The sequence below is a fragment of the Psammomys obesus genome, unplaced genomic scaffold, assembly GCF_907164565.1.
Source record: "Psammomys obesus unplaced genomic scaffold, mPsaObe1.curated_primary_1811, whole genome shotgun sequence".
Lineage (NCBI taxonomy): Eukaryota > Metazoa > Chordata > Mammalia > Rodentia > Muridae > Psammomys > Psammomys obesus.
The window spans coordinates 525,830-549,888 of NW_026591872.1; the positions used below are offsets into that span (position 1 = coordinate 525,830).

The 24,059-nt window shown below is 41.5% G+C and overlaps 1 protein-coding gene across 2 annotated transcripts in view; it reads right to left on the reverse strand.

Moving 5' to 3' along the window:
* The window catches only part of Cul4b (cullin 4B), a 109,391-nt gene that overhangs the window by 23,632 nt on the left and 61,700 nt on the right, over positions 1-24,059 (reverse strand). For both annotated transcript variants that reach the window (XM_055612183.1, XM_055612182.1), the window contains 4 exons: positions 19,363-19,437; positions 13,810-13,983; positions 12,543-13,091; positions 10,276-10,391 (listed from right to left, as the gene is read on the reverse strand). In XM_055612183.1, coding sequence (XP_055468158.1) covers positions 10,276-10,391; positions 12,543-13,091; positions 13,810-13,983; positions 19,363-19,423 — 900 coding nt within the window. In that variant the 5' untranslated portion in view covers positions 19,424-19,437. Of the gene's footprint in view, positions 1-10,275; positions 10,392-12,542; positions 13,092-13,809; positions 13,984-19,362; positions 19,438-24,059 lie in introns of those variants that run through there.

Below are 24,059 nucleotides of genomic sequence, written 5' to 3' on the forward strand. Positions count from 1 at the left end.
ATATATAAAACATCGTTTTTTTAAAAATCTGCTTTAGCTTTAAAAACTGCTTCCAAATTTACTATAAATGTGAGGTACTATGAAAAATATAGATACCTGTAGCTTTATCTCTTTGAGGTTGTTTTGAGACAAGGTTTCCCTATGTAAAACAGTCTTGGCTCTGAAACCAAAATCCTCCTGCCTCAGCTGTAACTAGGTACTTGTGACTTTAGGACCAAAAAAATACGACTCAACAACAGCAAGTAAAATGCAAGTACAAGAAAGCAAAGATAGGAGCTTTAGGCAGGTGGATCCCTATGAATTCAAGGCCAGCCTGGTCTACAAAGCTGGTCTAGGACAGCCAGAACTACACCGAGAAACCCTGTCTCAAAGAAAAAAAAAAAAAAAAGAAAAGAAAAGAAAAGTTAGACGCAAAACACTTGTGGGTGCTCTTAAACAATTACCAAAAATAGCATGTCAAGGGAGAGATCTTCAAATCAAAAACTCAGGGAAAATAATTAAGGTGAATAGGGCTCCTTAACTGCTACAATCATTATATACTATAAATTTGAAATATACAATACTGCAATTACACAAGCTGTGCTTCCATCAGCATACCCAAATAAAGACTGCATATACAAATGGAAACAGAACAGCTGTTCCCAATAAGATTTTTTTCATAAAGTAATACAATTCAGTTGCTTTCAACACTGCTGTTACAGTGGGTATTTAAGGTTCTGTGGTGTTATTTATTAGTGGAGGAGTACAGTAGTGGAAAATCTCCAGGAGTAAGAATCAAACATCTTAGTTTGACTTTTTCTGTTCAGCCATTAACTTTAGGTGGGTTGCTTAATTCTGAGAGTCTCCTTGTTGATAAAGTGTAGATAAGAATTAATCCTTTAAGAGTTTCAGTATTGCTTAAACAAACTACTAGGAAACAGATCTGCTTTGCAGATTACATACATGGTATGTGGACCTCATGGACTCTAAGACCTTTCTTACTCTAATTTCTTAATTCTACTTTTGTTATTTTACAATTCAGGAAGTCTCTACTGTACCAAAAGAGCCAAATGAGGACTGACCCTTAAGTAACAGCTCAGTATTACCACCGTCTGTCACTTATACTGCATCACTACCTGCTGAACACTGACTCATTTAATTTTCACAGCAACAAAAACCAGTGATCTCAATTTAACAAATTACGGATTTAAGGAGTCTAAGATAGCAGTGACTAGTGCACCATATCTGAGGGGCACAGGATCCAAAACTCTAAAATTGGTGAGTGGAGGGGCAGCTGAAGCCAGAACACTGACATTGAAGATTCCTATGCAAGAGGGGACAACCCATTAGCTGGGACAGTTTGGATCCAGGTCACTGGTAGATGTCTCTGTCTCTGGGGACTGGGTGGCCAATATTCAAAACCCCTGTACTTCCCCTTACCCCTAAGCACAGGCCTACATGCTCAGCAGAGGAAGCCTGCAGTGGCCACTGCCCCAAGCACGAGCCTCCCTGCACAGTGACTGAGAGGCAGGCCTCCAAGTTCTTATGCTATAGCTAACCTAAGCAGGAGCCTCCTTGCTCCAAGAATGAAATGGCAGAGGCCGGTCTCCCAAGCAGGAGCCTCAGTGCTAGGTGACTGAGACAGCAGAGGCAGCTATGCCAAGTACAGATCTCCCTGCCCAGCGGTCACCACACAGTGGACACAACTGAACACTCTTATTTGTTCCTGCGGGCCCAAATCTGAGAGTAGAAAACAGGGGAAGCCCTATGCTTTCCGATTAGGCCCTGTGAGGGAGTGACTGCGCCTTCAAGTGAGTGTTTGCAGAACCCCAGATCCAGGGTCCCTGTATACTAGCAGCCAGACATCTTATCCCTCCTGCTCACACCCTCACTGTGGACAACACAGGGATCCTTAGGACAGCATTCTCAACACTGAAACCCCTGTTCTGTGGGTCTACCAGTGGATTCCCAGCAAAGAATTCCTAGAGCCCAGACAGATCTGAATTATCTAGAGGACAGTAAGCCAGGCCTGTAGGCCACTGAGGTAATTGAGAGTACCTGTGAATGCACCTTGCCCCCGCGAACAGCGCCAGCATCCACTACTGTGCTTAACCTCCTCTCTTCTAGGCATCTAACACTCTAGCACCCTGTCCTTCAAGGCATAATTCCAAGAACAAGCCCAGGGTGCACACATGAGCCTGAAACCTTCCTCCCTTAGCTACAACTAAAACACCAACACCTACTCTTGAACCACTGGACCCCTCTCATCTTCCTGAAGAATGCTCCAGACACCAGATACAGATGGACCCAGTCTGAAGTACAGACTCCAGGAACAAACAGAGAAGGTTACAGATAAACAGATGGCTAGAGGTCGGCATAAGAACACATCCAAAAAAATTAAGGACATCATGGCTTCACCAGCAACCCCAAAAATCAAGTCATATGCTAATTTATCGGAAACACAGGAAAATTATCTCAAATCCATGCTTTCAAATCTATGCTAACCCAGTTATTAGAGGCACATAAAGAGGAAATGAACAAAGTTCTCAAAGAAATACAGGCAACTATAGCCAAATAAACAAAGGCATATGCAGAAGCATGCAGAGAGGAAATGAAAAACAAAAAATAGAGGCCACCATGGAAAGACTGGAATCTACATTCAAACAGATGAAGGAAATGGTGTAAGACATGAAAACAGATTTAGAATCAAAAAAGAAAACACAGAGAAAACCCTGGAGCTGGAGACCTTAAGAGAAATGATCAGGAACCACAAAGGTAAGCATCACCAATAGAATACAAGAGATGGGAGAGAGAATCTCAGGTTTTGAATATACAATTGCAGAAATTGACACATTTCTCAAGAAAAAGTAAAATCGGAAGAGTTCCAAACACAAAACATCCAAGAAATAAAGGACATCATGAAAAGATGAAATCTAAGAATAATAGGAACAGACAAAAAAGAAGATTCCAGGCTCCAAGGTCCAGAAGATATTTTCAAGAAAATCGTAGAAGATTTTCCCAACTTAAAGAGATGTTCATAAACATACAAAAGGCCTACAGACACCAAATAGACTCGACCAGAAAAGAAAATCCTCACATCACAAATAGTCAAAACACTAAATCTACAGGACAAAGAAAAAAATATTAAAAGCAGCAAGGGAAAAAGGCCAAGTAACATATAAACATAGACCCATAATCACATCAGACTTCTCAACAGTAACTATGAAAGCCATAAGGGCCTAGGCAGTTGTCATGCAGACTCCAAGAGACCACAGATACCAACCCAGACTACTATAACCAGAACAGCTTTCAATCAACGTAGAGGGAGAAAACAAAATATTCTATTACAAAACTAAATTTAAATAATATTTACACAGCATAGTAGTATCTATCTACAGATTATACTAGAAGGAAACTCCAATGCAACAAAATCAACTACACCCAAGAAAACACAGGATATAGGTAACTTCACAAAAAAAAAATTTTAAAAGAAAGCACAGAAACACAGTAATACCAGCAACTCCACAATAAAAGGAAACTAACATTCATCGGTCACTATTATCCAACAACATCAACGGACTCAACTCTGTAATAAAAAGACACAGTCTGATCAAATTATTGGGGAAACAGGTCCAACATTCTGCTGCACCCAAGAAACATACCTGCCAAAAAAAAAATAAACACTATCTCAGAGTAAAGGGATGAAAAAAGGCTTTGCAAGCAAACGGACTCAGAAAAGAAGCTGGGGTAGCTATCCTATTATCCAATAAAATAGACTTTCAATCAAAATTAATAAAAAAAAAAGATAAGGAGGGACACTTCATTCTCAAAGAAAAAAGCCATCAGGAAGACTTCACAATCCTGAACATCTCTGCCCCAAATACAAGAGCACCTGCATTTGTAAATGAAACATTATTAAAGCTTAAATTACACATTGATCCCAACATCATAATAGTGGGAGACTTCAATATTCCACTATCACCAAGGGACAGATCATCTATTGAGAAGATAAACAGGGAAATGATGACACTTAGAGACTTCCTAAACCAAATGAACCTAATAGATGTCTACAGAACTTTTCACCCACACACAAAGCACCTCATGGAACCAACCTTCTCAAAAATTGACGATACAGTCGGGAACAAAGCAAGCCTCAACAGATAGGAGAAGATCAAAATAATCCCTTGTATCCTATCAGACCACCATGGCCTAAAACTAGACCTCAAAAACAACAGAAATAACAAAAAGCCTGCATATGCATAGAAACTAAACAACTCTCTACTCAATGACAGCTCGGTCAGGGAAGAAAAAAAAAAAGAGATTAGAGAATTACTAAGATTCAATAAAAATGAAGGCACAACTTACCCAAATATATGGGACACAATAAAACTGGTGCTAAGGGGAGAATTCATAGCACTAAGTACCTCAGGAAAGAAGTTGGAGAAATCTTATTCAAGCAAATTAGCAGGACACCTAAAAGCCCTAGGGGGAAAAAAAGAAGTAGACACACCCAAGAGTAGAAGATTGAAAATAATCAAACTCAGGACTGAAATCAATGAATTAGAAACAAAGAAAACAATTCAAAAAAAAAAAAAAATCAATGAGACCAAGAGCTCGTTCTTTGAGAAAATGAACAAGACAGACAATCCCTTAACCACATTAACTAAAAGGCAGAGAGAAATTATCCAAATAGGCAAAATCAGAAACGGAAAGGGGGACATAACAACACTGAGGAAAGCCAAACAATCACTAGGTCTTACTACAAAAGCCTATATGCCACAAAATTTGAAAATCTAAAGGAAATGGATACTTTTCTTGATAGATTCTATTTACCAAAATTAAATCAAGATCAGGTAAATATAATAAATAGTCCTAAATCCCCCAGGGAAAAAGAAGCAGTCATCAACAGTCTCCCTTCCAAAAAAAGCCCAGGGCCAGATGGTTTCAGCACAGAATTCTACCAGACCTTCAAAGAATAGCTAACTCCAATTCTCCCTCACACTATTCCACAAAATAGAAACAGCAGGAACATTACTAAACTCATTTTATGAAGCCACAGTCACCTTGATACCTAAACCACACAAAAACCCAATAAAATAAGAGAACTTCAGACGTATCTCTCTTAAGAACATTGATTCAAAAATAGTCAATAAAATACTTGCAAACCTTATCCAAGAACACATGAAATATATCATCCTCCATGAACAATAAGCGTCATCCCAGGCATGCAGGGGAGGTTCAATTTATGGAAATCCATCAATGTAATCCACCTTATAAACAAGCTGAAGGAGAAAAACCACATGATCATCTCCTTAGATGCCAAAAAAGCATGACAAAATCCAACATCCATTCATGTTTAAAGTCTTGGAGAGATCAGGGATAAAAGGCACATACCTAAACTAGTAAAGGCAATATACAGCAAGCCTATATCCAACATTAAGCTAAATAGAGAGAAACTTAAATCAATCCCACTGAAATCAGGGAAAGGTAAAGCTGCGCTCTCGCTCTCTCTCTCTCTCTCTCTCTCTCTCTCTCTCTCTCTCTCTTCATCATAGTACCTGAAAAGTCCTAGCTAGAGCAATAAGACAACTAAAAGAGATCAAGTGGATACAAATCTGAGAAGACCAAGTCAAAGTATCACTATTTGCAGATGATAGGGTAGTATACATGAGCAACCCCAAATACTCTACCAGAGAACTCCTTCAGCTGATAAACACCTTCAGCAAATGGCTGGGTATAATATTAACTCAGAAAAATCAGTAGCCCTCCTGTTTACAAAAGACAAAAGGGCTAAGAAAGAAATTAGGGACACTGCACCCTTCACAATAGCCACTAACAACAAAGTACCTTGGTGTGACTCTAACCAAGCAAATGAAAGACCTGTTTAAAAAAAAAAAAAACTGTAAGTCTCTCAAAAAAGAAACTGAAGAAGATATCAGAAGATGGAAAGATCTCCCACGCTCATGGATCAGTAGGATTAATATAGTGAAGATGGTCATCCTGCCAAAATTGCATTGAATGCAATTCCCATCAAAATACTAAAACTCTTTACAGATCTTGAAAGAACAATTCTCAGCTTCATATGGAAAAATGAAAAACTCAGAATTGCTAAAACAACCCTCTACAATAAAAGATCTTCTGGAGGTATCTCCACCCCTGATCTCAAGCTATACTATAGAGCAACAGTAATAAAAACTGCATGGTACTGGCATAGAAACAGAATGGTGGATCAATGAAATCAAATAGAAGACCCAGAAATAAACCCACACACTTATGGACACCTGATCTTTGACAAAGATGCCAAAACCATACAATGAAAAAAGAGCATCTTCAACAAATGGTGCTGGTCTAATTGGATGTCTACATGTAGAAAAATGCAAATAGATCCATATTTATCACCCTGCAGAAAACTAATGTCCACGTAGATCAAAGACCTCAACATAAAACCAGACACACTAAACCTGTTAGAAGAAAGTGGGGAATACCCTTGAAGTCATTGGCACAGGAGACAACTTCCTGAACAGAACACCAACAGCACAGGCTCTAAGAGCAACAATCAATAAATGGGACCTCATGAAATTGAAAATCTTCTGTAAAGCAAAGGACATGGTTGTCAAAACAAAATGCCTACAGATTGGGAAAGGATCATTACCAACCCTATATCTGACAGAGAGGCCTAATATGCAGAATATGTAAAGAACTAAAGAAGATAAAAAGCAAGAAATCCAATTTAAAAATGGGGTAAACAGAGAATTCTCAATAGAGGAATATCAAAAGGCAGAGAAACGCTTAAAGAAATGCTCAACTTCCTTGGTCATCAGGGAAAATGCAAATCAAAATGACCCTGAGGTTTCACCTTACAGCTGAATGGCTATGATCACTCAAGTGACAACACATGCTGGAGAGTATGTGGAGAGAGGGGAACCCTCCTCCATTGCTGGGGGGAACGTAAACTTGCACAACCACTTTGGAAATCAATCTGACTCTTTCTCAGAAAATTAGGAGTAGTGATATCTCAAGATGTAGCCATACCACTCCTAGGCATATATCCAAAATATGCTCAAGTATACAACAAGGACATTTGCTCAAACATGTTCACAGCCGCTTTTATTCGTAATTGCCAGAACCTGGAAACAACCCAGATGTCCATCAACGGAGGAATGGATACAGAAATTGTGGTACATTTACACAATGGAATACTACTCAGCAATTTAAAACAAGGAAATCATGAAATTTGCAGATAAATGGGAACTAGAAAAGATTTTGAGTTAGGTATCCTAGAAGCAGAAAGACACACATGGTATATGCTCACTTATAAGTGGATATTAGATGTACAATATAGGATAAACATACTAAAATCTGTACAACTAAAGAAGCTAGGCAAGAAGGACCCTGGGTAAGATGCTCAATCCTCACTCAGAAAGTCAAATGAGATGGACGTCAGCAGAGGGAGAAAACAGGGAACAGGACAGAAGCCTACCACAGAGGGCCTCTGAAAGACTCTACTCAGCAGGGTATCAAGGCAGGTGCTGAGACTCATATCTAAACTTTGGGCTGAATGCTGGGAATCTTTTGAAAGAAGGGTGAGATAGAAAGACCTGGAAGGGATAGGAGCTCCAGAAGGAGAGCAACAACAAAAAAAATCTGGGCACAGGGGTCTTTTCTGAGACTGATACTCCAACTAAGGACTATGCATGGAGATAACCTAGAACCCCTGAACAGATGTAGCCCATGGCAGCTTAGCCTCCAAGTGGGTTCCCTAGCAATGGAACAGGGAATGTCTCAGACATGAACTCAGTGGCAGGCTCTTTTATCACCTCCCCCTGATAGGAGAGCAGCCTTACCAGGCCACAGAGGAGGACAATGCAGGCAGTCCTGATGAGACCTGACAGGCTAGGGTCAGAGGGAAGGGGAGGAGGACTTCCCCTATTAGTGAATCTGGGGAGAGTCAGGGGAGGAGATCAGGGAGGGAGAATGTGATTAAGAGGGGATGAGAAAGCAAGCTACAGCTGGAATACAAAGTAAATAAACTGTAATTAATAAAAAAATAAATTTTTTATAAATACAAAAGAATACATTGGTTGGGAATGTTCTGTGTTAATTAATAAAATTTAGGAACAAAAATAATAAATAGCAGGTTTTTAAAAAGCTATACTATGGATTGTAAAGGATGTGACTAATGCTACTCTACCATCAGCTTAATTTTTATCATTAGTGCTTCATTATAGTGTTTTTTTTTAATTTTGTTTTACAAACATCTTATTTTGATTCTTTTTTTTAGCAAGCTAGAGAAGAAAAAAAGGGCAGATACTAGTTTCCCTCTTTTCTAATGAGGAAACTAAAGTGGAGCATGTTTATTGTTTTGCCCAACATTAGAAGGGCAGTAGTAGTCAAAATTAAATCCCAAATGTGTCTTCTAACTCCTAATTCAGAGTTTGGTCATCAACATATTCACTCTACAACTAAAGTGCAAAAACTACAAATGCTGAGATATTGAACCAACATTATCTCTTACATTTTTTTTTGTTGTGAGCCTAGTCTTTAACAGCCGAGCCATCTCTCCAGCTAATTTCTTACAAGTTTTACTAAATACAAAAACCCTAAAACAGTCTATGTAATCAGAAATATTTTAAATATCAAATGGCTGATTATGAAAGGGAAAATAATTTGAATTAGTTCTGTTAAAACCAATGAGAAAAACTCTTGGTAACAGTAAATCTGAATGAGTAACTGCTCTTGGCATTATCCTGAATATTTCAAGTAAACACTGGTTTTCAATCAGAAAAAAAAAAAAAAAAAAACATGAACCTTGGACTAAGGTGATAGACTACAGGCACTGCTCACTTCTGGAGTAAGGTATACTTTGTAGACCAGGTATACTTTGGAAAAAGCTCAAAAAAAAAAGTGCAAAAAGCTACCACTGAAAATGAGGCAGCTGCCAGTTGCAGTGGCACACGTCTATGATCCCAGAGCCCCAGAAAGCAGAGCAGGTGGATCTCCTGTGAGTTTGAAGCCAACCTGATGAGTCCAGGATAGCCAAGCTACACAGAGAAATTCTGTCTCAAAAAAAAAAAGATTGAGTTGAGGCAGAGAGGGCTGGAAAAATGGCTCAGCAGTTAAGAGCACTGCCAACATGTTCCTCTAAAGGACCCAAGTTCAATTTCCATAACTTACATGGCAGCTCACACCTTTCTATCACTCCAGTTCCACGTCACCAGGCATGCACATATATATATGCATGCAGGCAAAATACCATACACATAAAATAAAATTTTAAAAAACTGAGACAGGGCCAACAAGATGGCTCACTGGGTAAATGTGCTTTCCACCAAACAAAATAAACTGGAGTATGCTCCTTGGAACACATGTGGAAGAAGAGGCGAATTTCTCCAAGTTGTCTTCTGACTTCCACATGTTTACTGGGAACTAACACGCTTCTTTGCGCACTCACATGGACACACACACCCTTTCTCCCCTCTCTCTGTCATAACCACACACACAATTTTTTTAAATCGAGTTCTTTAAAGGAGGAAGATGGTAGCAAGATGGCTCAGCAGGTAAAGGCACTTACCGTCAAGCCTAATGACTTGTGGTCAATCCCTGGGACCCACAAGGTAGAAGGAAAGAAGTGACCCCTGTAAATTGTCCTATGATCTCCATACATGGCTTACCCATACACATATACATAAAGAACAAATGAATGTAATTAAAAAAAGAATAATGCAGAAAAGGGATGCGAGAATGTGAAGAGTTGCATGCCGTGAGCACTTTCTTTCCTGTCAGTGGGTAACAGAACTAAGCAAGAACTGCCACAACAGAAATGATATCCTACAGAAAACATTTCTAGGATCTGTGCTATAGCATTCGACACTAGGTTGTACCGTTAAGTCCTTATCAGAACTGTTCAATTCTGTGGCCCCAGTTCAAGGAAGATTTGCGATGATCAGAAAACAGAATGCACCAATTAACTAGTAAGTATCCAAAAAGTCTACTGAAGAACAGGTTTCAGAAATTTAAAATGCAAGGGGCTGGAGAAATGGACTAGCAGTTAAACGCACTACTGTATGACCCAAGTTTGAGTCCCAGCACCATGTCAGACAGCTCACAACCACCTATGATTCCAAAGGGATCCTAAGCCTCTAGCTTCCAAGGGCACCTGCACTCAATTGTGTGTGCAAGCTCCCAAGCATACACACAGACTGAAAAATAAAAAATAAATCTTCAAGGAAAGGAAAATACAAATGCACCCCATCTCGACTTATATTAGTTAAATCTGGTTGACAGACTAATACATACCTGGTAGAGTTCTTCTAAATTGTACTTAATTGAAGTACTATTCTGAATAGCTTCCACTGCTTCTTTTAGTTTTTGCCATGTCTCATCTGTATAGTTTTCTGGTAATTTAGGCTTATCTAAATAATATGCAAAAAAATTAGAAAAATATTCAGGATACAGTAACTAAAAAACACAAAATACAACAGCATTGCTGTTTTAGGATCTTTTTAATATCTCAAATTAAAGTAACTATGGTATATTAAAATTTGGTATAAACAGAATTTTTTGTTTGGTTTTATTTGAGATTTTTTTTCAAGACAGGGTTTCTCTGTGTAGCTTTGGCTATCCTCACCTCACTCTGTAGACCAGGCTGGCCTTGAACTCAAAGGGATACCCCTGCCTCTGCTGGGATTATAGGTGTGTGCCACTGCACCTGGCTCTATAAACAGAATTTAAGAGGCCACCTATGAAAATTGAAGGTAAGGATTTTTTTTTCCACCTATTGACTGCATTGCCTCAAAAATAAAAATTCAAGAATGACAGATAAAAATAGGAGTCCTGATCTTGTTTTATCATGTGTAAAACTGAAATTGACATGAATCTCATACAGAAGATTTAAAATACTGACTATGTACTATGTGAAAAGTACTTTAGAAACTTCTAAGAAATCGTCCCAACAATTAAAATAACCACAATGAATATTAACACCCCTATTTTACAACTAAAGAAACAGCCTGGAACTCATTTGGGAAGATTCCCCAAGGTCACCATAGCTGTCAATGGCAAAGCTTGGATTCCAATTCAAGTGTGTTTGACTCCCTCAGCAATCACAGAAATGGAGAACCTTTCTTAAGTTTTAAAAGAACAGAATTTAATTTAAAAAACAAAACAAAAACAAATTAACGCCCAAATGACACCAGAACCCATGCAGCATTTTCAAAAATGGAAAGAAATCTTAATCTAGATTTTAAACTTCATTCACCATTAAAAAGTTAAACAAGTTAAACATTCCAAATGCCCTAATGCCTTCAGGAGAAAAGAAAATAAAGTCTCTAAAATCAATTTGCAAATGCAATTAGGATCACAGCTCATTTCTTGAAAAGTCCTTCCCTATTAAATCAGTTATCTTTAAATGAACTAATGAATCTGTAAATACAGTTCATATTCACTTTAGAAAGCTCTAATAAATCAGAGTACAACACTGTTGAGAGCCTGAGGATGGAAAGTGAGTTCCATAAAAAAGAAAAGGTGGTTTTTTTTGTTTGTTTGTTTTTTTGTACAATACTAAAATCCCCTGCTTGAGACAAATAGCAAACACAGTGCTCTTTTCCACACCAGCATTTCCAATACAAGCACAGAGGAACCAAGTCTCCCTATGCTAATAATTAGATACAAGGCACTTATCTGGTAAGCTTGCCTTAAGTTCATTCATTCACTTCCCTATCTTTAAAAAACATTCTACCACCTGCTAGCCGAGGATGGTGGGGGCAAAAAAATCAGAACAGAAATACGTTCAACAAATAAGAACTCAGGTAAAAAAAAAATTCCAATGCTGAGTTATTATTTTCACTGATGCATACACCACACTCCCAATCAGTAATCTCAAACACAACAGTATGCACAAATTTTCCAATAGCTGCAGGTCAATACTTTAAAGTCCATTTTGTGAGTAAAGATGTAGTTAACTGTTTCTATCTTTAGTGACAGAGTCACTACTTTTGTGAATATACAGTAGTTTTCATTTTCAGACTTTACCTTTGGGAAGAAATGCAGAAACCCAGGAATTTTTCACTCAATACTGCTGGTTTCACAAATACAGTACTTACACTAAGCACCTGAACATATATCTCATTTAAACATGAAAACTATCACCTTTGCTATCTGCATTTTTAGGGCCTGGAGTGTGGCCTATACAAAATAAAAATCTCAGTAGTGCCAAGACTCAGTATGCATCTGAAATGTACCTCTTTAGAAGACAAGTTTCTCAGCTCTAAAATCCGGATCAATCAGACTGTCAATGTTGTAAGGAACAGATTAAACATGGATTGAGACAGACCTCAACAACATTGCACACAAACACTTAAGAGTGTGCTTCAGAGCAAGGACACAAACACCCCAGGAGGAAAAAAAAAAAACCTCCATCAAAACTAGGACCTCCCATCCACTCACTGATTGTGCATAAAACATTAGGGGACCTCTTACCGTTTGCTATATTAACATAAATAGCACAACTGACTGCTGAAGTGTCAAAATCTTAGTACATGATTATGGATTTTGGCCTTGGTTACCTTTAAAGTTCTTGATGACTAACTTCTTAGCTGAGCCAGGCTTGCTGTTAGCAAAGCTAGAGACCGGGGTAGAAGATTTAGCCAGGCCATTTGCATGGTGCACTGAAGCCACAGAAGAAATTAATATACTCTTATTTTTAAGTTGCTGCTGCTGCTGCTGTGAGGTTGCAGCAGTTGGCGAAGATGAGCAAGATGAGGAGGAAGATTCCTCAGCCATTTTTGTATCAAACCCTACAAACTCCAGGGTGTCGTCAAAACGCAGCTTCTTCTGTATCGGTACGTAGCTGGAAGTGGCCACTGGAACCCCGAGGCAGAAGGACGAGGTTGAAGGGGCCGCCGAATCTCTGGGTTGTGGAGGGGTGGAAGAGGAAGAGGTGGAATCAAAGTCTTCTCTCTCGTTACTACTGTTACTGCTGCTACTGCTGCTGCTACTGTTTAACTTTCTCTTCTTGGCAGAGGTGGGCGGAGTGGTGCTGGTATTACCATCAGTGGCAGATCTGACCTCCTGAGCAGCAGCAGAAGCAGCAGAGGGATTGGGGGAAGAAAAACCTGTTGGAAACATGAAAATAGCGGGGTCAACTGGCAGAGGAGCATCAAAAACCTGCGTTTATTTGTCTGCGTGCATGTAGGAGAGGTGCCAATACTGAAGGGGGAAGGAAAGAAAGAGAGGAGAAACACAGAGAACAAGAGGAAAGTGGGGGGAGCACACCGAGGGAAATGAGAGGGCTTGGGAAGGCGGGTAGGCTGACACAGGCAGTAAGCAGAACAAGGTGGGGGGAGCGAAGGAGGCAGACAGGTAAAGGACCCTGCCGTCCCCACTCCCCTGCTTTCCGGCCTCTCTCCCCCACTTTCTGCAGGATCGACTCAGTGAGCCAGAGAAGCGCTCAGCTCCTCCTCCTTTTCTCCCTCTCCCAGGGAGGGGAGCCGCGGGGCTGGAGGGGGGAGGGGGAGCGAGCCAAGGCTTGTTTTTGTCAATAGCACAAGAGGCTAAAGATGGCGCCACTTCCGGTCACGAGGCACCCGTGGAGAGGCGGCGTCATCCTCGTGGAGTGGGGGTGGAGAGGAGGACACGAGCGGCCTGGGAGGCGGGGGCGCCAACTCACCGCGGGGCGGCTTGAAGCGCCGGGTATGCTTGCTCTGGGCAGCTAGCTCGGACTCCCGTTCCCGCACCCCTTCCCTGCCGGCACCCTCTTCACCAGGCTCACCCACCGGCAGCCACCCCTTCCTCGACGGTCCCGCGGGGAGCTTCGCGCCACAACGCTCTTACCGGAAGTGCCTGGGCAGACACTTTTCATAGCTCCCAGATCCTGAAGCCCCCGGGTCCGCAGGACTTGATGTGGGGGGGTTAGGGGAGGGAACACGGGGGGTAAAAGAGGTGGAAAGGGAGGGCGGGACAGTCCTTGGTGACACCTTCGGCGCTCTTGATTGGTCGTTTCTGAACCTGCGGAGGGCGGGCAAATAGGGTTGGGTGGGGGCAGGAGAAGAAGCGAGAAGCCTCCGGTGAGGCAGGGTAGGTGGTGCGGGCTAGGGGCGGGGTAAGCTATAGGGGAAAAGAAGAGGGTAGAAAGAAAAGAGTATGGAGAAGGGAAACTTTTGAGATTAAAGCACTAAGGAGAAATTCACACGGGAGGAGCCCAAATAAGAGGAAAACCTAAGCCTGCCTGCTGCTAGAGAGGATTATCACTATGTTCAGGGACTGGAGAAAGCTTAGCGAGGAGCAAACTTTTACCTAGGTGCAGCAACACAATTTCTCATTTTTGTCAGTGACACAACATCCCACAGGGCCCGCATTTTGACTGTCTTACTAAGAAGCTGTGAACCCTGTTACCTTTCTACCAAGAGCATTTTCTAAGATAACTGGCAAGACCAGGGTTACATTTGAAGACCAAGAAAGAGCCCTACCCAGCACAATTTCAGGGTCCACCCCTCCTCCCACCCTATCAGTAATTTGTAAATCAAACAAAGCAAAGACCAACTTCCTTCATTTATCAACTCAGTTTACAGACAGTATTAGCAAAAGCCTGTTTCCTTACCAGTGTGTTCCTTGAGATCAGGTTTTACATGTGATTATTAGTAAGCAACAAAACAAAACAAACACCTCGAAATTTGGTTACATTACCAGCAATAAACCCTGGAAAGCCTCTCATAGCTTTTTACTTAATCTGGGGGAACATTTTAGCCAGAGGACTGGCAAATACCTGTCATTCCAACAGTCTGGAGGGTGAGGCTGGAGTAGAGCTATTTTGTTAACAGGATGGGCTGCACAGACTCAAAAACAACAAAAGAGTTAAAGTATTCTCAGCAGGAAAGACAAACTCAAAAACTACAATTGCCTGCAGTGCTCACTGTAACTGTAGAAACAGTAAACAGATTGTATGGTATAAACAGCTTGCTCGGATAGGTTTCACGTGCCAGATACCACCCAGGATACCTACCTCTGAAAAGCCAGTGAAGGAAAAAAGCCTCAAAACAAAATTTCCTAAGATTGTTGTTTTTTTTCTTAAGTCTAGAAAGTTACTGTGGGGAAAATGCACAAATGAGGAATAGTCAGGACAAGATAAACACAATATTTAGCTGGGTCTTAAAATGGGAGTTGAGAAAGGGGTGAGGGGAGAGAAAGTATATTTCTCGGCAGTGAAGGGTTTTTGTTTATCAAATCATGTAAAGTGGAATGAGATTAGAAAATAGGACGGCAGGTTGGAAGTATGGTAAATGAAGCTTCAAAAGTGCCTGGAACTTCAGTGTGGTTCTACATGCTTGTAATCCCAGAATTTTGGAAGGAGAGACAAGATTGCCAGTTTGAGTTCAAGGAAAGCCTAGGCTACATAACAAGACCCTTTCCAAAAAAAAAAAAAAAAAAAACAAAACAAAAAACTCTGGTACACCAAACTTTGAAGTCTACCATGTAGAAAATGATAGACAGCAAGGCTAAGCAAGACAGGCTTTATCCACAGAGAATTGACAGGCTTGTGGATAGAATAAAAGCAGTTTTGTTTGGTAAATAAGAATATTACAAATAAATCACATTTCTAATAAGGAAGCCCACACTCCTTTGTGTCCTGAAAAGCCCTTCACACGCAAATTCTCCTGGAAAACTGCCATTTTAAACTGGGCAAGTTGGCACACACTTGTAATCCCAGCACTTGAGAAGCTGAGGCAGGAGGACTGCCTTGAGTTAAGGCCAGAATAGGCCAAAGAGACCCTGTCTCATTAAAAAACAAAAACTGTTCAGCACCTTTGTGCTAGTTGTTGACATCATGCTGAAAAACTCTAATGGAATTTAGGTTCCAGAGCCATGAAAGAAGAAAACAAGCATGAAAGGAGAAAAACAACCATGAAAGAAGAAAAACAGTAGGCCTGAAAGGTGACTGGGGGAAAGGATTAGTGTTGCACTATATCCACAGTGTTTGCTGTCACTCTTTCCCCAGCAACCATAAACTCCCAGCAGGACCTCAGGAAAGAGAGGAATCTCATGAGCCCCACCCCCAACAATCATGGCCACAGGGTCTGGTTAAGTCTCTCAGGCCGGACTGGACATTCCTTTGGTTGCTCAGGTAAACTGTATTTCAGTTCTCCTGCCTCAGGCTTCCGAAGAGCTTACATGCTGAATGACATATCTGTACCTGAGGAAATTCTCCAAGAAATACCCCTGAGTTTTATAGAAAAAAAATAAATTTTTCCTTAAATGACTAATAATTTTCTTTCTTTTGACATTATCTAATTTTGTGCCAGTTCAACCCTGACATAATTACCATGCTTTTTGTTGTTGTTGTTTGGTTTATTTGAGACAGGGTTTCTCTGTGTAGCCTTGGCTGTCCTGGACTCACTTTGTAGATCACACACACACACACACCTGCAACTGAGGCCAGTCTAGGCTATATAGGCCTCTATCTCAAAAGACATAGGTGTCAAGGCAAATTAACACTGGTAGCTCCAGCATTTGAAAACCAGAGACAAAAGGACTAGGGAGTCCACAGTCAGCCTCAGCAATATAGCAAATTCCAAGTCAGCTTGGGCTATGTCCTAAAATGAAACAACCATAAAAATAGAAAGTGGGTCATGGTGACACACACCTTTAGTCCTAGCACTCAGGAGGCAGAGGCAGGCAGATCTCTGTGAGTTCAAGGCCAGCCCAGTGTACAAAGTGAGTCCAGGACAGCCAAGGCTATTACATGGAGAAACCCTGTCTCAAAAAACCAATTAATAATAATATTTAAGTGAAATCCTTTAGAAGATAAGTGTAATACATAAAACTAATAAAACCGAGGACTGAGCACCTAAAACATTTGAACCTTTAGACTCTCAACTTCATCAGTCATGGCTGTGGAACGTTGGAAAGGCAGACTAATGAAATGAAAAGACCAGGCCATTCTCCCTGAGGATTTGTGGAACAGCCACAGGTTAATTCTCCCAATGATGATGCCAAGCACTCATTTACTATGGAGTTGCTGGGCCCCATTTATACTTCTTGTCACTTCCTCAATGAATCTCACAATTCCCCATGCCCTGCTTTAATGTTTGCTCTTATACTGGGTTCAGGGTTTTTGTCTCACAAGCAAGGCCAGCAGTTTAAGTTTAAATCAGCTGTTCCCTCTGACTTCACAATAGAATCACCTGGGAAGGTTTGTTCTGTTTTTAGTTTAGTTTTTTTTTTTTTTTTTTAATCGTAGGTTGGTGGGGCACTTGCCTTAGCATGTATGAAGCCCTAGGTTTCATCCCTAGTACCACAAAAGAAATGCTTTGCAATGACAGACTGTACCTCATACTGAACCGTGCTGCTGCTTTTTTGTCGGTTTTGGTGTGTGTGTGAGAGAGAGAGAGAAAGAGAGAGAGCAGTCACAGCAATGAGAACAGTAACTAATATGAAGACCAAGCTTGCACGCAGTTCAGGTGCCTGTGAAGAAGAAATATAACAAGAAATATACATATCAGCCAAGAATGGTGTTTAGTTCTAGAGAATCAGTTTGTTCCCTAGCTAGACCTTCAACCAAAGGGAGGTAAAAACCAGCTCCAGCTCTTCCTCCTCCTAGCAAAATTTAGGTAAATACTGAACAAACAAATCTTTCCTGAGCCCATTAGGATATAGTCACAGAGTACACAAAAAACAACCCTTGCTCTCAAACTGTTCTCGGTTGGCCTAGTGGGTGAGGGAACCAATTACTCGCAGGCAGTAATGAAAGGTACTGTGCCAGAGACACCTAGCCATATCCAAGACAGACAAGGAGACTGGTGAGATGAAGTGGAGAAAGGAGTCAAAGAATCACTTTCTGAGAAAGAAATTCAAATGAAAGCCTTGGAGCTGGATAGGCAGGAATGAAAGGGAGCTGAAAGCAGCAAGGAAGAATATAGGAGACACATTTAAATCCTGCAAAAGACAGAATACAGCAAGGCCAAAATATTAGGAAAAGATGTGTTACTACGACATAGCTTTCCATCCTAACTAGATTCTGAAGAGCTAAAGAGAGGAAGCAAAGCAAGATATCAGTCACCAATTTGCTAAGCAATTCCTGGGCCTGTTAGCACTAACTCTTAGTCATAAATGCTCCTTGCTGCTCAAGCTGTGGCCTTACTTGAGTCACAGTGGTTTAGGAATCAGGCTGAGAAAAAAGAGGGAGATTATAGAACATCAAAAATAGGAGCAAAGGTGGACCTGATAAAACCAGAATGCTGTGTTAGTAATATATCAGGAATTCAGATGAACAAAACCAGCGTTTGGGAAACTATGACCAATGGGCCACCTCCAGCTCTCTGCCTGTCTGTGTAAATAAAATTGTACTGGATCATGGCCATACTCATTCCTTTGCATATTCTCTGTGGCTGCATTTGTGCTAAAACAGAGTTCAGAGTTGTGACAGAGACCATATGGCACACAGAGCCTAAATTATATCTGGTAACTTGAGATTGAAAATACTGATCCTCACATTTGAATATACTAAAGGCTAAAAATAGATTTGGAAACTATTTGGTTGTAGTACAAAAGAGAAGGTGATTTAAAGCATACTAAGGAATCTTTTTGTATTAGGAATGAAGCATTTAAGAGTTGTATATTTCCATAATATACACCTAAAACTTTTAGAGGGAGTGCAGACACAATATTTGAGAAGCAAAGGTAGGAGGACAGTGAGTATGAGGGCCACCCTGAGATATAAAGAAAGCCCCTGTTCTCAAAACAAACACTTTATATTGTATTTAACCTGGAGAAGAGCAAAACTTATCTAAGTACACATTATTTTTAACATTTTACAACAAAAACAGTCTATAATGAATATTACACAAGATATATTTATAGTCAAGTCTGGTCAAGTGAAAAGTATATTAGAATTTGTGAGAGATTATCATAACCCTTCAGAAATATATTAGTGTATGCCTCCATCTTCTGATGACTGCTGATTGGCCCACACCCTTACCCAGGCAAAATTTCATTAAAATTTAAAGTTCCAAAATATTACATGAGTTACTTCTCAGTATAAGAAACAAGAGCAGGGGCTGAAGAGATGGTCAGTGGTTAAGAGTACTGTCTGCTCTTTCAAAGGACCAGGGTTCAATTCCCAGCACCCACATGGCAGCTCACAATTGTTTGTAACTCTAATTCTAAGGGATTTGAAATCCTCACACCAATGCACATAAAATAAAAAAGTAAATTATTTAATAAAAAAAGAAAGAAACGAGCAGAAGTGTGCCCTTGACTGGCCCCCCACCCATGATCTCAGGTCCCTCTGGGGAAATCCATTCCAGCCTTGCTCTTTTGGTATCTTAATCACTGTTTAGAGACATGAGTAATAATCATCAGGCTGTAACTAGGTTTTACTAGTTTACTTACTGTTATCTTCCGAGTTGGTGTCATTCTCTCGTCTTTCTCTAGAGCTGGTTGAATGAGACATCCTCTCTTTGAGGGCTGTGAGAAAACAGAGAATTCACTTGTAAGGCAGTTTTAAGAAAATCCTCAAATTTTGGGTAGGCTAAACACATTCTCCCCTTTATCGCCTTCCATTATATTGCCTTTTCTTAAATGATAAGGATGATGCTCTGGACCTCCTACATTACAGTTCATATATTTAATTTTTCCTTGTCCATTTAAAGCTATTTGAAGAGTAAAGCTTTTTTTCCAACACTGTGTTTCTGTATAGCCTTGACTGTTCTAGAACTCAGAGATCCACCTACTTCTGCCTCCTTGAGTGCTGGGATTAAAGGCATGTACCTGCTTTTGTTTTGTTTTGTTTTTGAGACAGGGTTTCTCTGTGTAACAGCCTGGGCTGTCCTGGAACTCACTCTGCAGATCAGGCTGGCCTGGAACTCACAGAGCTCTGCCTGCCTCTGCCTCCCCCAGCCTCCCACATAAGAGTGGTGTGATTAAAGGCCTGACCAACCACATCCGGCTCATGTTTTATTTTTAAATATCTGAAATTGGAAATTTCAACTCTAGCATGCTGTTTTAAATTACAATGCCTTGAGCACCTACTGACTGGTACACGAAAAATAAATAAACTAACTTAAAAAATATAATAACACCCCTCAAATCATTCATCTACAGCTGTAGGGTCTTCATACCTGACAGTCTGGTCATTATGTTTACTTGTGAGAGACTAGTTGGGGGGTGAAGGAGGGAAAGGAGGATCCAGTGAGAAGTAGGGAAGGTAGGGGGCTCCTGGGGAGGCCAGGGAAGAAACCCGGCGGGGGGGGGGGAACAGGGGGGAGAGGGTAGACAGAAGACAGGAGAGTAAGAAAGAAGAGGGTTTGGGAGAGAGGAGACTAAGGAAGGGAAGGGAGGAGGGAAAAAAGGAAGAAGACTGGGAGAAAGGAAGGAGGGAAGTAGGTGAGGGAGGACAATAAGAGGATAGGGAGATAGCTGGAAAGGAAAAAGAGGAATGGGGGAGGGGGAAGAAAACTTATGCTAGGAGGGTAAGGGAAAGAGAATGGAAAAGGAAGAGGGAGGAATAGGGAAGAGTTGGATACAGGAGAGGGAGGGAAGATGAGAAGGGAAGAGAAGGGATCAGGAGCAGGGGGAATGAGGAGAGTAGGAGATATAAAAAGGTGATACAAAGGAGGGTGAGAGGAGAGAGGACAAAGAGGGAGGAGGGAAATAGAGGGAATGGAGAGAAAATGGAGAGAAGGGAAAGGGAGGGGAATGACGGATGGGGAGGAAAGAGGAATGGGGAGGGGAATAGGAAGGAGGATTAAGAAGAAGACAATAAGTAAAGAGAGAAATTGAGGAAGAAGGATGGGAAAAGGGCAGTAGGAGTAGAATGGAAGGAAGGTGAGGTAGGAGGGAGATGAGAAAGGATAAGAGAGCAGGGGACTGGGCACAGTGGTGCAGGCCTGTGATCCCAGTACTCAGGGAGGCAGAGGCAGGCAGATCTCTCTGAGTTCCAGGCCAGCCTGGTCTACAAAGAGAGTCCAGGACAGTCAGGACTACACAGTGAAACCCTGTCTCAGAAAACAAACAAAAAATGGGAGAGCCCACAGGAGAATGGACTAGAGTAAGGGAGGAAGAAGATTAAGGAGACAGATTGATGGAGAAGCATGAGGGAGGAAGATAAAGAGGAGGGTAATTAAGGAAGGAGGGAAAAGAGGGAGATTGAGAGAGGAGGGGGTTGAGAGAGAAGGGAGATTGAGGAATGAAGAAAATTAAAGGGATGGTGATGGAAGAGGGGGATTGAGGGAAAAGGAGAAGTTTGAGGACAGAGATTGATAGAGGAATGTGAAGGAGAAAGGAGATGGGAGAGGAAGGAGATTGAAGAGGGAAGGGAGGAAGGAATTAAGAAGTAGAGGGTTTGAAGAGAAAAGGGAGTAGGGGATTGATGATGGAGTGTTAGTGGGGAGATAGGGAGGAGGGAGTTTGGGAGAAAAGAAAAGGGGAGGGAAGTGAGAGGGGAGATTGGGGAGGAGGGAGATTAGGGAGGAGGAGAAGGGAGGGGGATTGAGGGATGAGGGTGAGGGTGAGGGAGAAAGGAGACTAAGGGAGGAGGAAGACTTAAAAAAGAGGGTGAGGAAGAGAGAGATTTAGGGAGGATGGAGACTTAGGGAGGAAGGGAGGGGGAAGGGATTAAGGATGAGGGGGACTGAGGGAAGAATATAAGAGATGGGGAGGAGTAAAGAGAGTAGGGGAGGAAGATTGAGGAGAGTGAGAGGGGATTACAATTGAGAGAGGAGGGGGTTGAGGGAGGAATGTGAGAAAAGAGATGGGGAAGAAGGTAAAGGATGAAGGTGAGGGAGCTCAGGGATTGGGGCATGAGCAAGGAAGAGAGTCATAAGGAGGAGGGTGAAAGAAGGGAATGGAGGAGGGAGACTGAGGGAGGAGGAACAGGGAGTAAGAAGATGAGGAAAAGGTTAGGGAGGTAGGGATAAAGGAGGGACAGGGAGGAGGGTTTTGGGAATAAGAGTGAGGGAAGTGGAGGATGAGATAGGGGTTGGAAGAAGGTGGATGGGGAGGAGGATTGAAGTAAAGGGGATTGGGAGGAATAGTAAGGGAGGGAGAGAAAGGATAGAGTAGCAGAGAGATAAGGGAGTAGGTAAGAAGAAGGAGGGGATGAAAGAGGGAGGGGCAGGGAGAGGGAGGAGAGTGACTAAGTATGCAGCAAAGATGGGAGGTGAGAGGGAATGTGAAGAGAGAAGGGGTGGAGGAAGAATATTAGGTAAGGAGAGTGTGTAGGTATGCAGGAGATAAAGTAAAGGGAACAAAGGAAGAGGAGAGAGGAAAAGGGTTGAGGTGGAGGGGTAAGGAGAGTGAGGGCACAACAAACAGTGAGCAAAAGGAGGAAGAAGGAGGTCCTGGAAATGGGGCGGGGTCAGAATCAAAAGGAGGGGCATGAGTGGGGTTCAGGGAGGTCCCTGTGTGTTCTTTCCTACCATTCTGAGGGTGACTCACTGACTTCGAATTTACTGATCAGGCTAGACAACTAGCTAGCTAGGAAGCCCCAGAGGCCCTTCCATTCCCACATCCCCAAAGGAAAAGTTTAGGGGATGGGGCAATCCAAAATCAGGTTCTCCCATTTGGGTCTGCTGAAAACTCTTCCCTGCAGATGCTCTCTCTCCAGTTCCCCAAGCTACCCAAGTTTCTTTGGGCTGTTCCAAGATACTGCTGTGAGGGTCTTCCGGGGCCAGAGTCTTGGCTACGAACTTTCCTTCACAAGACACGTTTAACTGATTCTAACAAGTTTCGTCTTCTTCACATCACTGATAAGGCTATGACTTCTAACATACCCCTATTAGACATTTGATGACATTTAGTACAAAGCTAGAATAAAAAAAAAAAAAATTACCTCAAAATCAGGCTCAACTTTAGAAGCCGTATGTCTGACCCACCTTCCTAGTTCTAAAGGAAACATTTTGCACTCTTTCAAGGGGCTTTTTACCTTTCATTCACTGGAAGATCATCAAAAATTGCTCTGGTCTATCATTTATGCGAGGGAGCTCTCCAAACCTTGAGAATCACAGAGACCTTCGCCAAGAGTTCTGCTGTAGACTGTAACCACAAAGGCACTGATAACACCAGAAAGTCGTTATTCTAAACCCCGCCTACCCACTGCGTGGATAATGGCTTTCTGATAACTGACAACATCCCTGACCAATCCGTACAGGACACTCTGTTGCACGACAAAGGACTTGAATGATGTCATAGCCAATCAAAATGAAGCTGGTCGCCCTCCTTCATGTTGGAGGCAATCCCAGCATTCACTGGGAAGCTAATGGGTTGTCGAGTTTGAGGCCAGTCTGGACAACATTAGTTACGTACAGTCCGTGTTTCAAAAACCAAACCAAATCAAACAAACAAAACAAAAACAAACAAACAACAACAAATATAAAAACTCTCAGAACAAGCCGGGCATGATTGCACACCCCTATAATCCCAGAACTCAGAGAGGCAAAGGCAGGCAGATCCCCTTGAGTTTAAGGCCAGGAAGAGGAAGAGAAGGAAGAGGAAGAAAAAAGAGGAGAAGGAGAAGAGAAGAAAACAAAGAAAAAAAGTTCCTTTTTAGCCAGGCAGTTAAAGTGCATATCTTTAATTCCAGCAATCATGGAGGCAGAGGCATGCAAATCTCTGAATTTGAGGCCAGCCAGCCTGGTCTACAGAGTGAGTTCCACAGCAGCCAGGACTACACAGAGAAACCCTGTCTTGAGAAACAGAAAAAAATTTATTTTCTCTTCCCATCGTATCCAGACCATTGTTTTACCTAAAATTTAAGTTTCAGTTATGGCTCAGTATTAGAACAATTGCTTGGTGTGCTCAAAGCTGTATATTAATCCCTATCCCTCACAATACGAATTGTAACACAATAGTGAAATACAAAAGCCACACCCAAAACCATAAGGAAAAGTTTACATGTAGTGGCTCATGCTTAGTATTCTAGCTTGGGAGGCTCACACCTCTGGTTGATTCCCATGAGTTTGTGACTAGGCTACATAGTGAAACCCAGTTTTAGAAAACAAATTAATGAAGATAAACAAATTAAAAATGGGAAAACTGGAACATAGACTCTACCTTGCTTGTAATTAGGAGACAACTCTTACATTAAAACA